The 18,511-nt window shown below is 50.0% G+C and overlaps 1 protein-coding gene across 1 annotated transcript in view; it reads left to right on the forward strand.

Annotated features, from left to right (window-relative positions):
* Positions 1 to 725: 725 nt before the first annotated feature.
* map1s (microtubule associated protein 1S) overlaps positions 726 to 18,511 on the forward strand; it is a 31,421-nt gene continuing 13,635 nt past the window's right edge. The window contains exons 1-4 of the mRNA XM_033047054.1: positions 726 to 974; positions 2,947 to 3,048; positions 15,854 to 15,936; positions 17,873 to 18,013. Of these exons, the coding sequence (XP_032902945.1) occupies positions 746 to 974; positions 2,947 to 3,048; positions 15,854 to 15,936; positions 17,873 to 18,013 (555 nt within the window). The 5' untranslated portion in view covers positions 726 to 745. The remainder of the gene's footprint in view (positions 975 to 2,946; positions 3,049 to 15,853; positions 15,937 to 17,872; positions 18,014 to 18,511) is intronic.

Below are 18,511 nucleotides of genomic sequence, written 5' to 3' on the forward strand. Positions count from 1 at the left end.
AATTTTGTATCCACCAGACACTGTATCCATCATACACTGTATCCACCAGCCACTGTATCCACCACCCACTGTATCCACCACCCACTGTATCCACCACACACTGTATCCACCACCCACTGTATCCACCACCCACTGTATCCACCACCCACTGTATCCACCACCCACTGTATCCACCACCCACTGTATCCACCACCCACTGTATCCACAACACACTGTATCCACAACACACTGTATCCACCACACACTGTATCCACAACACACTGTATCCACCACACACTGTATCCACCACCCACTGTATCCACAACACACTGTATCCACCACACACTGTATCCACCACCCACTGTATCCACAACACACTGTATCCACCACACACTGTATCCACCACCCACTGTATCCACAACACACTGTATCCACCACCCACTGTATCCACCACCCACTGTATCCACAACACACTGTATCCACCACACACTGTATCCACCACCCACTGTATCCACAACACACTGTATCCACCACACACTGTATCCACCACACACTGTATCCACAACACACTGTATCCTTCACTTGGCAACACCCCAGCGACAGTGAAAAGCGCGCCATCCGCCGCTCCAATAGCAACGCGGCCCCGCTTCCGGCTCGCCGCCCATTGGCCGTCGATGCGGTCATCCCCGCATGTGTAATGAGGCGGTGACGTCACGGCGGGGCCGCAGGGGGCGGGGCTGGTCCGGGGCTGGGGCGCGAGCAGGAGATGGTGGTGATGGAGGCGGCGGCGGCGGCAACAGTAGCAACTCCAGCTCCAGCTCCACAACAGCAGCAACAAGCAGGAGGAGGCCGCGCCGCCGGACACATGCAGCCCATTACCCCCACATCCACTCCCCGCCGCCCCCCCTCCTCTCCCAACGCTTCCGCTCTCGTGGTCGTGGCCGAAGCCGGGAGGCCCGAGCTGCTGCCCGACGTGATTGCACAGGTCGAGCGAGGTAGGTTTGCAGCGGGGACCCAGCATGGTGGATGGTGGTGGAAGCAAAAACAGGCGAGGTCTCGGGGAGAGGATGGGGTTGCTGGCTGGGGGAGGGAAGACGTGGGCCGTTGCAAATATGCATTGGTCATTTGCAACTGTGCATTGCCCCTTTTTGCAACTGTGCATTGCCCCTTTTTGCAACTGCATTGCCCCTTTTTGCAACTGCATTGCCCCCTTATGTAACCGGGCAATGTTCCTTTTTGCAAGTGGGCATCGCCCCTTTTGCCGCGGTGTGGCTTTTTGCATTTGGGGGAGTGTTGCAGTCATTGAGGCCTTTTGGGAGGCATTGCAATCTGCGGGCTCGGTGGGCCGAAGGGCCTGTTTACGCCCTGTGTATCTCTAAACTAAACTAACATGGTGTCCGTCATTAACTTAAGGTGGTGTCCTTTATTGCAATGACCGTTGGTTTCTAAGGTACTTTGGGCAGTTTGGTGTGCCCCTTGCTCGTTTAAACTATAGTTTAGTACATCTCAAACACTCATGGAGTATTGTAACGAGTAATCTCATTACCTGCGTGGGTTCATCGGTAGTAATGTACAGCAGTGGCAAGATTGTGTGTGGGAGCTGTGAGTTACACAAAGGGACTTGTTTGTGGACTAAGTGGATTCCATGTTAGGAAGTTGGGTAGATAGGCATCCTCTGGCCAAGTGAAAGACTGTGGACCTTTTTTCAGATGATATGAAGGGCCTGAGATTCTGTGTGCATTTCACAAAAAGCAAGTTAGGAAAAGGTTTAAGGGACGCTGGCCTTAACTTAGACTGGAATACAGGAAATGATGGGGGGGGTGGGGGGTCATTACAGTTCAGAAATAGGCAGAAAATGCTGGAGTAACTTGGCGGGTGAGGCAGCATATCTGGAGGACATGGGTAGGTGACGTTTAGGGTCGGGACCCTTCCTTCAGGCTAATTTTCTGAGATGTTTAAGAAGGAACTGCTGATGCTGGAAAATCGAAGGTAGATTTATGGAGCGAAGGAAATAGGCAACGTTTCGGGCAGAAACGTTGCCTATTTCCATCGCTCCATCGATGCTGCCTCACCCGCTGAGTTTCTGAGATGTTGCCTGACCGGTTGTGTTACTCCAGCTATCATTGGGTTATAAACCCGCACGTTTAATTATAGTTTGGAGGAGTAATTTGATTCTGAGCAGTGTGTCTGCACTTTGGAGTGAACTTGATGCAGACTGGCCTGTAGAAAAGGAATCGGTGATGTTTCGGGTCAAGACCCTTCTTCAGAGTAAAGGGTATTCTCAGGTCTCAGCCCAAACTCTCAGTCTGAAGAAGATTCTCGACCCAAAACGCCAACTATTCCTTTTCTCCAGAGATGCTGCCTGTCCCGCAGAGTTACTCCAGGATGTTGTGTCTATCTTTGGTGTAAACCAGCATCTGCAGTTCCTTCCAACACATGCAGTCTGCACCCTAGCGGCATAAACATTGAATTCACCAATTTCCGGTAGCCCTTGCTGTCTCCTCCCCTTCTCGGCTCTCCCTCAGCCCTCGGGCTTCTCCTCTTCCTTTTTCCTTTCTTCTCCCCGTTTTCCCCACCCCCCCCCCCCCCCCCCGACCCTACACCAGCCTGAAGAAGGGTTTTGGCCCGAAACGTGGCCTATTTCCTTCGCTCCACAGATGCTGCTGCACCCGCTGAGTTTCTCCAGCACTTTTGTCTGCATGCAGACTGACCTGTCTGGTGCTGTGGCTAAAATTGTGCACAGGTTATTCTCGCGATAGAATCTTGCTGACGCTGTCAGCACCGTGAGGATAATTTCCAACTATGTTTTAGGCCCTCTGTTAGTCGTCAATATGCCATGAGCTGTTTTTGTCACCTTTTCAAGCAGCCTGTCAACTAGCCCTGAGACTAGTGCATCTTGGAGTCCAGATCCCTCTGTGTCACCCTCTTGTTCTGCCGCCTCACTGCCTGCCTTTTCTTCCCCTCCAGGAATCCAGTCGTGGGACATCGATGCTGCTGCCTACAGCCTCGACGCAGAGTTGAAGCTCTTTGTGTCCAGACACTCCGCTACCTTTCCAGATGAAGCAAAGGGTGAGGCTGCAGCTTTTAATTTCACTCGTCACAATTAGTGCGACCTGCGCGAAGACGAGTCGCAAACCTAAATCCGAAACAACGATAAAAAGGAAGTGAATATGTGTTAAGTTGGATGTGAGAGCCATGATCTCAGTAACGTGTAGGAAGGAACTGCAGATGCTGGTTTGCACTGAAGATAGACACAAAATGCGGGAGTAACTTAGTGGGACAAGCAGCATCTCTGGATAGGAGGAATGGGCGACGTTTTGGGTCGAGACCCTTCTTCATAGAAACATAGAAAATAAGTGCAGGAGTAGGCCATTAGGTCCTTCGAGCCAGCACCGCCATTCGATATGATCATGGCTGATTATCCAAAATTCTGGCTTTTCCCCCATATCCCTTGATTCAGTTAGCCCTAAGAGCTTAATCCAACTCTCTCTTGAAAACATCCAGTGAATTGGCCTCCACTGTCTTCTGTGACAGATAATTCCACAGATTCACAACTCTCTGGGTGAAAAAGTTTCTCCTCATCTCAGTCCTAAATGGCCTTCCACTTATTCTTCAACTGTGACCCCCTGGTTCTGGACTCCCCCAACATCGGGAGCATGTTTCCTGCCTCTAGTCTGTCCAATTCTCTAAGAATTTTATATGTTTCTATGAGATCCCTTCTCATCCTTCTAAATTCCAGTGAATACAAGCCCAGTCGACCCATTCTTTCATCATACGTCAGTCCTGCCATCCCGGGAATGAACCTGGTGAACCTACGCTACACTCACTCAAGAGCAATAATGTCCTTCCTCAAATTAGGAGACCAAAATTACACACATAACTCCAGATGTGGTCTCACCAGGGCCTGCTGTACCTGCATGCTTACTTTCAGTGACTGATCTTTAGAGAACGGGAGGAAACCGGAGCTCCCGGAGAAGACCCACAGGTCAGGGGGAGAAGGTACAAACTCCATACAGACAGCGCCCGTAGTCAGGATTGAATGTGAGGTTAACTGGTCTTCCATTCCCCATTTCCTCTCTCCCTCCTTAAAAAGCAGTTACATTGGCTACCCCCCAGTCCACAGGAACTGATCCAGAGTCGAGAGAATATTGGAAAATGATCACCACGATTTCTAGGGCCACCTCCTTGAGTACTCTGGGATGCAGACCATCAGGTCCTGGGGATTCATCTGCCTTCAGTCCCAACAGCTTACCTAACACCATTTTCTGACTAATGTGGATTCCCTTCAGTCCCTCCCTCCCTCGGTCCCCTAGTATTTCCAGAAGATTGTTTGTGTCTTCCTTAATGAAGACAGAACCAAAGTATTTGTTGGAAGCTGTGGACGTATTTCTATTCTGACTGGCGATGTTGCAATCCTCTGAACTCGCCCTGGTCTGCCGGGCCCCTTGAATGTTGAAGTGTGAGGCAGGTCTAGTTTTGAATGCAGGATTGTAAAGGCTTTGAGTCGGGAGGAACTGCAGGTGCTGGTTTAAACCAAAGATAGACGCAAAAAGCTGGAGTAACTCCGCGGGGGGGGGGGGGGGGGGGGGGGGTCAGGCAGCATCTTTGGAGAGAAGGAATGGATGACGTTTCTGAAGAGGGGTCTCGAGCCGAAACCTTACATCCATTCCTTCTTTCCAGTGATGCTGCCTGTAAAGATGTTCGAGTCCTGCTCGGGCCATGGGCTAGTATCTTTGTGTTGAATCTTTGAAAATGGAAGCACGATTCTGGGGCCCCCCCCCCCCCCCCCGATGCATTGCGTTGATGTCCATAAAAGTCAGTCAAGTGATGTTCAAGTGTAGGGTGTTATTTTGCAGCATAATATGGCAACCAATTTAGTGCCGAGCCATCGCTTAGTGTGATCGAAGAATGATTTGGTGCAAACTTGCTGCTGGGTCAAACCTAGGGCGGCCTGGTGGAGCAGCGGTAGAGTTGTTGCCTCACTGCGCAAGAAACCCGGGTTCAATCCTGACTACGGGTGCTGTCTGTACGTTCTCACCGTGACCTCGGGGGTTTTCTCCAGCATCTCCGGGTTTCCTCCCACATTCAAAAGACGTCACCTATTCCTTCGCTCCATAGATGCTGCCTCACCCTTAAGGGTCTCGACCCAAAACGTCACCTATTCCTTCGCTCCATAGATGCTGCCTCACCCTTAAGGGTCTCGACCCGAAACGTCACCTATTCCTTCGCTCCATAGATGCTGCCTCACCCGCTGAGTTTCTCCAGCATTTTTGTCTACCTTCAAGTTGTTTCATAGATTCTTTGCCTTTTTATTGCCAAACTGGGGGAAGAGGTTGAGCTGCCAGACCTTTGACCGTTGGTGGCAGGTGTTCAGACTTGTGGCCCAGGGAGGAATGTTGGGAATCTTGCTCGTATGAATTAGTGTCTGCGTGTTTTCTTGTGGCCGCTTCTCTGACCTGTCGGTTTAATGAAGTGGCGCGGTGGCAGAGTGGCTGCCCCGCAGCGCCAGAGACACGGGTTCAATCCTGACCACGGGCGCTGTCTGTAGGGAGTTTGTACCTTCTCCCCCTGACCTGTGGGTCTTCTCCGGGAGCTCCGGTTTCCTCCCACTCCCTAAAGGGTATGGGAGGGGACGGGACGGGAGGGGGGGACTGCTTTCCATGCCTCTTCCCCGGCTACCATCCCCCGAAGAGCAACTGTAAGAGGGGGCTATAAATGAATGTTGCTGTCCTCCCTCCCTCTCACTCCCCACCTTCCCCCTGTTCATGTTCCTTCTCTCCCTGCCCCGTCACTTTCGCCCCTCTTACTTCCCTCTCCCCCCCCCCACCCCACTTCTCTCTGCCTCCCCTCCCTTTGTCACCGACTCTCTTTGTTGTTTAAATGGCATGGGTAACACTGTAAATTGTCCTTAGTGTGTGTAGGATAGTGTTAGTGTGCGGGGATCGCTGGTCGGCACGGACTCGGTGGGCCAAAGGGCCTGTTTCTGCGCTGTATCTCTAACCTAACCTAAGCATTGAGCAGTTAGTACAATGTCCTTGGTGCGACAGACCTAATTACTACATCTGTCTTTATTTACAGGCACTGGGGAAAAGCCCAATGTCTCTCAAACAGCACAAGCTGGTGTCAAATATAGCGACCTAACACCAACGGAGTTAACTATTCAATCCCATACTTGGGCCTCTTTGGAGGGTAGCTTCATTCAGCTTTCCACCTTTGTCAATATAGTGAAATGTTGGCATTTTTCCAACAGTTATCCGTTTTGGCTAGCTCCATTGACTGCACAAGAGAACACTATTGCAGGCAAAAAATGTGGCTTCTGCACCAAATATTTTCACACCTTTGACCTGACATTCGCTGGCCTTGTCCGATGTTGATTTGTTCATTTTTTTAGATTAGTTAGATTTAGATTAGATACAGCGCGGGAATAGACCCTTCAGCCCACCTAGTCCACGCCGGCCAGCCATCCCCGCACACTAACGATGTCCGACACACACCATGGGCAATTTTTACATTTATAACCAAGCCAATTAACCTACAAACCTGTTTGCCTTTGGAATGTGGGAGGGAAACGAAGATCTCGGCAAAGACCTCTGGAGAAGGGTCTCGACCCGAAACGTCAACCATTCCTTCTCCGCAGAGATGCTGCCTGTCCTGCTGAGTTACTCCAGCTATTTGTGTCCATCTCAGAGAAAGCCCAGGTACAAACTCCGTGCAAACAAGCACTCGTAGTCAGCATCGAACCCTAGTCTCTGGCGCTGTAAGAGATCGTGCAGCTCATCTGGGGTGAGTGTAGTTAAAACCATAGGGTGAGCTATGGGAATGCCTATCTCATGGAGGCAAATTGTAGAGTCGGGCCACAGTTTGCTGCTCGTGCAAGAGCAGTGTGAAAGCCTGCATCTCCAGATTCAGAGACAGTTTCGTCCCAGCTGTTATCAGGCAACTGAACCATCCTAATGCCCCAGTGCCAATTAGGAAACCTGAACGGAAACCTCTGGAGACTTTGCGCCCCACCCAAGGTTTCCGTGCGGTTCCCGGAGATTGCAGGTGATTGCCGGAGGTTGCGGGTAGTGGAAGCCGGTAGGGAGACTGACAAAAACCTCCGGGAACCTTGGGTGGGGCACAAAGTCTCCAGAGGTTTCCGTTCAGGTTTCCTAAGTGGGACAGGAGCATTAGGGTTCTGACCAAAAATATCACCTGTTCGTTTTTCTTCCAGAGAAGCAGTCAATGCTATCAATTGTAAAGTGCTTTAATGTCACCTGGAAAAGCCAGAAAATATGCTGTGAAAATGCACCGACAGTTCCTTAAAATGTTCTCATCTCTTCACATTGAGGCTTTGTTAGGGCTGCTCTGAAGTCTGGCCAAGGCAGGGGATGAAATATCAAGGTCATATATCTGGTGTGAATAGACCTTTGTGTGTTGTGCTGTGTCCCAAGTGATGCACTTCCCACATGACGTTGCCGTCCAGAACGTCTCTGCCGATGGTTTCGAGGAGAGGCCCTGGGGGTGGAGGGGGAAAGATCATTTGTATCTGATCTGCTAATTCAGAGACAGCGAGCGGCTCACACAGAATGTTCTGTTCAACACCGCACGTGGGTTAGAGCAAACCTTCCAGCGCAGCCAGTGACATAATCGGCCAGGGCTCTCCATCGTGCTTCCAATGCGCAGGCGTAATGCCGATGATACGGCACGGTGGCGCAGCGGTAGAGTTGCTGCCTCACAGCGCCAGAGACCCAGGTTCGATCCTGACCGTGGGCGCTGTCTGTACGGAGTTTGTACGTTCTCCCCGTGACCCGCGTGGGCTTCTCCGAGATCTTTGGTTTCCTCCCACATTCCAAAGATGCAGAGGTTTGTAGGTTAATTGGCTCTTGGTAAAATTGTCTCTAGCATGTGTAGCATACTGTTAGTGTGTGGGGGTCGCTGGTCGGCGTGGACTCGGAAGAGCCTGTGCTGTATCTCAAAACTAAACTAGAAACCCGGGAATACCGGGAATACTCATCAGGCAGTGCTGCGTGAAGTTCTTGTCCTGGAAGCCAGCCTGTAAACACCGCCACAATGGCCTGTATTGGCGTTGGACACTCTGCATTAGTGTAGAAGTTGGGGCCCATCGAACGACCGTGGGTTTTCTCCGGGTGCTCTGGTTTCCTCCCACACTCCGGTTTGTGGTTTAATTGACCGGTTATGTTGCCCCCTGTGTGTGGGGGGGATAGTGTTAGTGTACGGGCTGATTGCTGGTTTGCGCAGACTCGATGGGCCGAAGGGCCTGTTTCCGCTTTGTGTCTCTCAAGTCTAAGGAGTCGGCTCCGCTATTCAATCACGGCTGATCTATCTTTCCCCCACCTCAAGCGGTTTCTCCTGTCTTCTCCCCATAACCCTTGACACACGTACTCATCAAAAACAGCACCTCATATTCCATCTGGGGACCTTGCGTCCGGATGGCATTAACATTGAATTCTCCCAATTTTGCTAGCCCTTGCTGTCTCCTCCCCTTTCTTAACCCTCTAGCTGTCTCCTCCCATCCGCCCGCCCTCGGGCTCCTCCTCCTCCCCTTTTCCTTCCTTCTCCCCCCCCCCCCCCCCCCCCCCACCCCCCATCAGTCTGAAGAAGGGTTTCGGCTCGAAACGTCGCCTATTTCCTTCGCTCCATAGATGCTGCTGCACCCGCTGAGTTCCCCCAGCAATTTTGTGTAGCTGCCAACTGTGCACAGCTACAGGATTAAGGGTACAACATGTCGTGCAAGATGCATGGGATTAACAGTTCCTTGGTTGTATGGATGTGGAACTGGCTGAAAACAGAAGGCTGTGGTGGAATGACTGGATGTTTGAGTTTAGTTTATTGTCAAGTGTACTGAGGCACAGTGAAAAGCTATTGCTTTTGTTGTGACCAGCAGTATTCTGCAAAGACACACACACACACACACACACACACACACACACACACACACACACACACACACACACACACACACACACACACTCTCTTAGATAGATAGAGAAAAACAATGGTACAATCATAATCGGGTTGGTTAGTAATGCCCCTGTCCCACTTAGGAAACCTGAACGGAAACCTCTGGAGACTTTGCGCCCCGCCCAAGGTTTCCGTGCGGTTCCCGGAGGTTGCAGGTAGTGGAAGCAGTTAGGGAGACTGACAAAAACCTCCCGGATCCGCACGGAAACCTTGGGCGGGGCGCCAAGTCTCCAGAGGTTTCCGTTCAGGTTTCCTAAGTGGGACAGGGGCATTAGTTTGCACACGACACCATGATTGAGGTGACAGACTGACGTCGACTGAATGGGCAGATAAATGGCAGAATGAGTTCAATCTGAGCACGTGTGAGATGTTGCATTTTTGGAGGACAAATATAAGGGGGAAACGTACAATTAATGGCACGGCCCTTAATAGGTGCATTGATGCACAGGGATTGGAGGGGATATGGATCGTGTGCAGGTAGATAAGTGAGGGTCTTGGGATCATGTTCGACACAGACATTGGTGGTGTGGTGTACTGTGGGAAGGAACTGCAGATGCTGCTTCATACCGAAGATAGACGCAACATGATGGAGTAACTCAGCGGGTCAGGCAGCATCTCTGGAGAAAAAGGAATGGATGAGGTTTCGGGTCGGAGCCCTTCTTCAGACTGTGTTACTGCCCTGTGCCGTGGATACCCTTTCACCTTCTGTTCCCCAGTGTGACTTTGTACCAGTCTGTGGGAGAGGTTATTGAAAGCAGCATTGAAAGATGAGTCTCCTGGATCCATATCATTGATTTCCATTGTGCTGGCCAGTGGCTCCCTGCTTCATCTGCAGTCTGGCCGTGAGACTCTTTGTTCCCCAGTCGCTGACCGGGTTAGTTGGTCCCAGCTCGCTCTCGCAGGGTCCAGAGGTTCTGCCTGGTGTTTGACCTCCCCTGAACCTTGGAGGAAGAAGGGTTTCGGCCCGAAACGTCGCCTATTTCCTTCGCTCCATAGATGCTGCTGCACCCGCTGAGTTTCCCCAGCAATTTATGAACCTTGGAGGAATTAACTTTGTTGAACCCTCGCAACAACAGGATCTCGATGTAGAGGCTCCCGTTGCACTCACCCCCCCCCCGCACTTCCACCAGTTTCCCACTGAGCTGGCGCCGTGTGGGGGGGGGGGCTCTCGCCTTCAGGAGGGGGGAAAGCGAGCGGCATGAAGGTGCCGTGAGTACCGGGCCCGTCCCCGTCTCTGTCTCCCCGGCCTGTGAATCGCCGCTTGATTTAAACCCCCCCCCCCCCATTCAATATAATAAGCGAAATTACGATAAATTATTAGCCATCGTACTAGGTAACCATAACCGTCCAATATCAATCTATGTGATGCAACCAAAGACACAGTTCATGCAAAGTCATAGTTGGCGTTAGTCTTGTGTAATGCTGCTGACTGACGTGCAGAAGTTGAAGAAATAATGTTGGGCGAGTCCAGAACCAGGGGCTAATAAAGGGGAGGTCATTTAAGACTGAGGCGAGAAAAAACGTTTTCACCCAGAAAGTTGTGAATTTATGGAATTCCCCGCCACAGAGGGCAGTGGAGGCCAATTCACTGGATGGATTTAAGAGAGAGTTAGATAGAACTCTAGGGGCTAGTGGAGTCAAGGGATATGGGGAGAAGGCAGGCACGGGTTATTGATAGGGGACGATCAGCCGTGATCACAATGAATGGAGGTGCTGGCTCGAAGGGCCGAATGGCTTCCTCCTGCACCTATTTTCTATGTTTCTAAGCTGTTCTTGGTGGCCACGATCATCAGACTCCTGTACTTTCTTCCTGGTGGTCGTTACGTATTGAGAACGTGGCCAAGTTGGTCTTTGAGTCTGTGATACTGGGGGTGCCTTAAAGGCTCCGTCTCTGATCTCTTTGATCCCTTTCCGTGCCAACTGTAACGATGCTGGCATCAGGTTGGCAGTGGATCAAACGGCAGCTCGTTCGCCCTCCCCTGGATTTCTCTCCTCGTGCTCTCTCCTGTGACACCCCAGTGGTTCTCTGGGTACATTTGGACCATTGCCTGATAGCTATGGTTAACCAGATGCCCGGTAATGGATGGAAGTTGTTGGCAGTGCCCCAGCAAGCCTCCTCTTCCTCTGAGATGAGGTTAGTGCCACACATCTGCAGTTTGGACTCTGATCTGGGAATGTATAGACCTGCTGAGAAACCTCCAGCTTGGTTGAGAGAGAGAGAGAGAGAGAGAGAGAGTGTGTGTCTGTGTCTGTGAAATCTGCCTAACCTGTTGAGTGCAGGTGCCGGTGCAGAGTGAGTGCTGCAAATGTCCTTTTATTTAGGTTTATGGTGTTCAAACCAAGTCCGTGTCTGCTCTCGGCAATGTGCAAGATGCCCCGGCACTATTTTTGAAGTACAAGTGAGATTGAACAATAGTTAACCTTCATTCAAGATCGCAAAAACACATGATCTTGCTATTATCGCAGTGCAGTCTGTGGGATTTGCTGCATGCAGCTTGACTGGCATTGGCTGACTCCGGAGCTTGGAATGTATCCCTGTGAATCAGTTTGTGGAAGTCGCTGAGCCCAAATGCCTCATTGAGATGGTTAGAATTTCAGCGCGGAAAACAGGCCCTTTGGCCCACCGAGTTCGCATCGACCAGTAATCCCCGCATGTTAACACACGCACGCACACACACACACACAGACAGACAGACAGACAGACAGACACACACACACACACACACACACTAGGGATAATTTTAAATTTAGTCCACACCAATGAACCTACAAACCTGTATGTGTTTGGAGTGTGGGAGGAAACCGAAGATCTCGGAGAAAACCCTCGCAGATCAGGGATTGAACGTACAGACGAGCGCCCGTAATCAGGATCTAACCCGGGTCCCTGGCGCTGTAAGGTAGCAACTCTACCGCTGATCCACTGTGCCGCCCATGCAAGTCCTTTCTTTCCGCTGCAGGGAGCTGCTGGATACTGAGGTGTTGGACTGTGACCCTCCCTCCCTTCTGTATCGACAGACATCCCTGTTGGGGTGGGTGGACCATCATTAGAACAAAACCCCTCCCTCCCACTCCACAGGGATGCACTAACAAGCCAACTGGCTTGGAGCACATGGGACAGTTGGCCTGCTGATATCCGGCCTGCTAGTGACTATCACTACTTACACGGGACGATCTGCACTATTGCTCATCAGTTACTAGAATCACAGAGTAACACAGCACGGAAACAGGCCCTTCGGCCCAACTTGCCCACCAGGGCCAACATGTCCCATCTACACTAGTCCCACCTGCCTGCATTTGTCCCATATCACTCTAAACCTGTCCTTTCCTTGCACCTGTCTAAATATTTCTTAAACATTGTTATAAAACCTGTCTCAACTTCCTCCCCCGGTAGCCCATTCCATATACCCACCGCCCCATACATGAAACAGTTACCCCTTAGTTTCCTATTTCATCTATCTTCTCCGCCTCTTCCTTTCTTCTTCTCCCCCCCCACCCTAACATCAGTCTGAAGAAGGGTCTCGACCCAAAACGTTGCCTACTTCCTTCACCCCATAGATGCTGCCCCACCCGCTGAGTTTCTCCAGCGTTTTTGTCTACCTGTGCGTCTACCCGACCTGTTCATCTCAAGATTTTGTACATCTCTATAAGTACACCCCCTCATCCTCCTGCGCTCCCAATCTAAACCCTATCCTTTCTTATCCACTGTTAAGCCCAAATGGAATTTCTGGGTGAGGGGGGGGGGGGGGAATTGTCCCAGAGAGTGGGAGCAATATGGGACTTGCTCCCACAGGATGTAATTGAGGGCAATTGTGGAGATGAGTTTGTGAGCAATTGGATAAACCTGAGAGAGTGGAATGAAGGTACGGGAGCAGAACCTCTGCTGGGGACAGATGGGCCGAATGGACTGGGTCTGCCCTTGTGTGTCAACATGGAGAGGTTGGGTTTTTTCTGGTTGCTCCGAGGATGTGTGGTGTTAATTGGCTCTGTAAATTGTCCCTGGTGTGAATTGAATAAATGTTATTGGCCAAGTACGTATAGATACAAGGAGAAGGGTCTGAAGAAGGGTTTCGATCCGAAACGTTGCCTGTTTCCTTCGCTCCATAGATGCTGCTTCACCCGCTGAGTTTCCCCAGCGTTTTTGTCTACCTTTGATTTTCCAACATCTGCGGTTCTTTCTTAAACATACATGCAAGGAATTTGCCTTGGTGCTTTGCTCGCAAGTAACAATGCGTGTAGGATAGATCTAGAGTGAACGGTCGATCACCGGTCGGCACGGACTTGGAAACCGCTCTTCGGCCCACCGAGTCCATGCTAGCCCACACACAAGGGACAATTAACGTACAAACCTGTACGTCTTTGGAGTGTGGGAGGAAACCGGAGCACCCACGTGGTCACAGGGAGAGGGTATAAACTCCATACAGACAGCACCCATAGTCAGGATTGTACCCGGGTCCCTGGTGCTGTAAGGCAGCAACTCCAATGCTGTGCCGCTTGCCCCACTGAGCTCTTGCTCGCTGTGTTTCTATTATGTCGTCTCTGCTCCTAAAAGTTCCCCGTGGGGGCAGTTCGGAGCGATGGGGATAAAACGAAGGCTGGCCATTCCAGGGGTGATGTCAATGGGCACCCCCTCTCTCTCCTCCCGGAAGCGCTATGAGCCGCGTCTAGACGCCGTTGGATTTGTGGAGGAAGTGTTCTGTAGAACTAGTGTGTGTGAATGAATGTTGTGAGGGAGATGTCACAATATCATTGGTGGAACTGTGGTCAGGAGAACTGTGGTCATCTCATTTCCTCAGTTTAACAACGTGTGGATCAAAGAGCGATTGTTGCGTTGAACTGTTAACCTCGCCATCTGCGATGATCTACAAGCTGCTGCTGGTTAAAAATATAATTCCTGATCATTTCTACCTCCACAGCCTGAATGTTATTTAAAAAAACCCAAATCCGTCCAGGTTGGAGATACAACATGGAAACTGACCATTCGGCCCACCCAGTCCATACCGCCCAACAATCACCTCCTGTACACTAGTTCTATCCTTACACACTAGGGACGATTTAATCAAAGCCAATTAACCTACAAACCTGTACGTCCTTGGAGTGTGGGAGGAAACCAGAGCACCCGGAGAAAACCCACGCGGTCACAGTGAGAACGTACAGACACGGTATTTTTAAGGCAGAGCTAGATGGGTTCCCCGGTCGTCAGGGGTAACGGGGAGAAGGCAGGAGAATGGGGTTGAGAGGGAGAGATAGGTCAGCCAGGATTGAATGGCGGAGTATACTTGATGGGCCGAATGGCCTAACCCTGCTCCTACCGCATGACCTTATGACAGCACCCAACTCTACCGCTTTGCCACCCTGTTCTTTTGACGGGGTCAGTGAAAGGCTAGTGGTGTTGGGGTTGGTGTGAGGCTTGTTTAATTATGCCTCATCTCCACAGTGTTCTAATGCTTAATTCCAGGCTTTTTCTGAAAGGTTTTTCTAAAGATTTTGAGTCCAGTTTCGGCACTTGGCAAATCCAGCCTGCCCTGTGTTTGAGCAACTGGAGGATGAGGACCCAGTACACAGTACTTCACTCCACTCAGATCCGCATGTTCAATAAACGTTTCCTTGCCTACCTGGAGTAAAGGATCAGTCCAAAGATGGGTCTCGACCTGAAATGTCACCCATTCATTTTCTCCAGAGATGCTGCCACACCTGCTGAGTTGCTCCAACATTTTGTCTTATCTTCGGTGTAAACCAACATCTGCAGTTCCCGTCCATAGCTTCATAGTTCTTAGTGTCTCATTGTGTAATGGATGGGATTTATATAGCGCCTTTCTAATACTCAAGGCGCTTTACATCGCATTATTCATTCACTCCTCAGTCACACTCGGTGGTGGTAAGCTACTTCTGTAGCCACAGCTGCCCTGGGGCAGACTGACGGAAGCGTGGCTGCCAATCTGCGCCTACGGCCCCTCTGACCACCACCAATCACTCACACACATTCACTCACAGGCAAAGGTGGGTGAAGTGTCTTGCCCAAGGACACAACGACAGTATGCACTCCAAGCGGGATTCGAACCGGCTACCTTCCGGTTGCCAGCCGAACACTTAGCCCATTGTGCCATCTGTAAGGTTAGAGCTGGTTTTAGGCTTAGCTTGAACAGGTACTTCTGGGGTTAGTTCTGGCTTAAGCTGATTATAATTAGGGGTGGCACAGTGGTGCAGCAGTAGTGTGGCTGCCTGACGGGAGCCAGAGACCCCCGGTTCAATCCTGACCACGGGTGCTGTCTGTATGGACTTTACACGTTCTCCCTGTGACCACGTGGGCTTTCTCCAGGTGCTCTGGCTTCCTCCCACACTCCAAAGACCTGCAGGTTAATTGGCTTCAGCAAGAATTGTAAACTATCCCTATTGTATAGTTTAGTGCCTGTGTTCGGGGTGATTGCTGGTCAGCGTGGGCTCGGTGTATCTCAGGTCTAGAAAGCGCTCTGCGGATCCAGCTGGCAGCTGCGTTTAAGAAGGAACTGCAGATGCTGGGAAATCGAAGGTAGACAAAAATGCTGGAGAAACTCAGCGGGTGCAGCAGCATCTACGGAGCGAAGGAAATAGGCAACGTTTCGGCCCGAAACGTTGCCTATTTCCTTCGCTCCATAGATGCTGCTGCACCCGCTGAGTTTCTCCAGCATTTTTGTCTACCAGCTGGCAACTGGATGTGGGCCTGATACTATTGAGCCTTTTTCATAGTCCTTAATGCCTCATTGTGTAAGGTCGGAGCTGGTATTGGGCTTGGCTTGAACATGCACTGCTGGATATTAACTGTGGTCTAACCTGATCCTAGTTTAGTCAAGTGTCTGCCATTCTGGGAATGGAAGTGTTGGATCTGTTGCTTTTGCTTTTCTCAATTTGGTTTTCTCGTTGTTTTGTATCTTAGGTCAGAAAATTCTCCATCATTGCGACGAGGCGCTGGAAGCTCTGGTGCTGATCAACCCCACCAACGAGTCGCTGTGCACTGAGGTGAGATCCAAATCCTCTCCTTCCACGCTCCCCAGATCTCATGGTTTCTCGTGCAATGTCTGACTTCCACACGCTGACTAACTGCACAAACTGTCCCGTGAGTTTAATGGTTCAACTGCTGGAAGCAGATGGTTCATAGCTCATAAGAGAGCTAGATAGGGCTCTTAAAGAGTGTGGGGTCAGGGGATATGGGGAGAAGGCAGGAACGGGGTTGATCAGCCATGAACCCATTGAATGGCGGTGCTGGCTCGAAGGGCCAAATGGCCTACCCCTGCACCTATTGTCTATTGTCTAAGTTCTAGGAGCAGAATTCGGCCCATCAGGTCGACTCTGCCATTCAATTATGGATGATCTTTCTTTCACTCGCAACCCAATTCTCCTGCCTTCTCCCCATAACCCCTGACACTCGCACTGATCAAGAATCTGTCAAACTTTGACCTCAAATTATTCATTGTCTGCGCCTCCACAGCCTTCTGTGGCAATGAAATCCACAGATTCACCACCCTCTGACCAAATAAATTTCTTCTCAACTCCTTTCTAAAGGTACATCCTTTTAGGATTATTTTTTGATGAGGGTGACTTGTGGCAAAGCTGGTGCCTTGATGGCATCTTGGCAGGTGACCATTGACCAATCTAACTGGATTATATTATAAATGTCTTTATTTAAGTTCGGGGCACGAGTTTCTGACCCAAGTTTCTTACCCCGAACTAAGTTTGAGATTGCAGCTTGCAAAGAGGTCACTCTTGGCATGATATAGTTATTTGCTCAAGTGTCACAAATTAATCTTGTCTCATTACATGATATCAGACCTAAAATAGCCTGGTCCCTGATTGAGGAAACATTGTCCACCTTTGTCCACCTTCTTTCTACATCCTAAAAGAACTCCGGCAAATTTCTCAAATGCTTTTTCACTTCCGTAAAAACGCATTATGTCTGCTTGAGTGCCTTGTGACGTTCGTAATGCCTAAAGGGCCGTCGACTTGCCGGCACCCGTCATAGTTACAGCAGGTCTCTGAAAATTTTCAACATGTTGAAAATCCAGCGGCGACCAGAAAAAAAGATACGACCCTTAGGGCGACCACCCACCACCAAACGGGCGTCACCTATTTTGCCCACTGTACTTAGTTTGACTGAGTAGCTATGTAGCACAGTATGATCATCTTTGAAATAGATGGATCATCATTTTCATCCTAACTGTTACGAGTTGGATTTGAAATTAATTTGGTGTTTGAATACAATGGTAAAGGATAATACTGCTCTGTAATTAGAGTAAACAGGCAAGGAACAGGTATCATCTTACAAGTAGGTGTAGGTGTCGTATATAAAATATTTCCAATATGACAAATGTAAATAAGCAAGGAGTTGAGGTATGATTATCAAATATTTTCTGTGTAACTTAAGAAGTGATAAACAAGTAAAATGTGCTATGTGTCATTAACAGAGAGAGTGGTGAATCTCTGGAATTCTCTGCCACAGAAGGTAGTTGAGGCCAGTTCATTGGCTATATTTAAGAGGGAGTTAGATGTGGCCCTTGTGGCTAAAGGGACCAGGGGGTATGGAGAGAAGGCAGGTACAGGATACTGAGTTGGATGATCAGCCATGATCATATTGAATGACGGTGCAGGCTCGAAGGGCCGAATGGCCTACTCCTGCACCTATTTTCTATGTTTCTATTAACAAAAATGACAGTCTAAATTAAGGGTAAACGGGCAATAAAACTCTGTCATTTTAAGTTAGCAATTATCAAAAAATGTCTGCCTTTTATCCAATTATCCAAAAATGCCCCCTTTTACCCCGGTCTGGGGCATTGCCCCTTGGAACCCTACCAGGGGGCGTTGACCACCGGACCCCCATCTCTCTTCCTCTTCTTTCCGGTGTTTCCTGTCTCATGCCTGAGTTGCAGGAAGAGCACCTCATCTCTATTTTCCATTCCAGGTTCGGACTCTGATATCGTCAGCCTCGCGGCACAAGCTGCTGGTGTTGGCCGGGCCGTGCTTGGAAGAATCGGGGGATCTCCTCTTGCAGAAAGGGTCTTTCACGTTCCACGATTTCATCCAGATCTTCGCTGATAAGGAGGTTGTCTATTGCAATATTCCATCTTGTCTGCTTATCCATTAACCTTGGGCGCAGTGCGTTTCTGTCTATGGTTGCGATGTACAAAGGGCCTAGATTTCAGCAAAGCTCACTTCAATGATGAGATAAAAACAGCATATTTGGGCATCTTAGTATTTGTACTGCCCAAGGCACTTCAATTTTGCATAACCATATGAAATGTTGAATAATTTAAGGAAACATTATGCAGGTGTCCAAAACATTAGCACAAGAGAGATAGCTGAGGTGATTTCCGAGGACTCTAATCCTAACGCCAGGATTCTTGGTCTGCAAGTGCGGACTCCTAATAACCCCAACTTAAATCCCCACTCTCCTCCGGGAAGAGGAATTCCAGCTTCCCAGAACATCCCGTTTCCCTCGAGTGCCCGTGCCTTCACCTTTTGAACCCAAAGTCTGAAATCCTCTCCAAACCACCTTGCCCTCAATTCCTGTTCCTCAAAGCCTGCAGCACCTTATTTGATG

Source organism: Amblyraja radiata, chromosome 29 (assembly GCF_010909765.2).
Source record: "Amblyraja radiata isolate CabotCenter1 chromosome 29, sAmbRad1.1.pri, whole genome shotgun sequence".
In the NCBI taxonomy this organism is placed as follows: Eukaryota; Metazoa; Chordata; class Chondrichthyes; order Rajiformes; family Rajidae; genus Amblyraja; species Amblyraja radiata.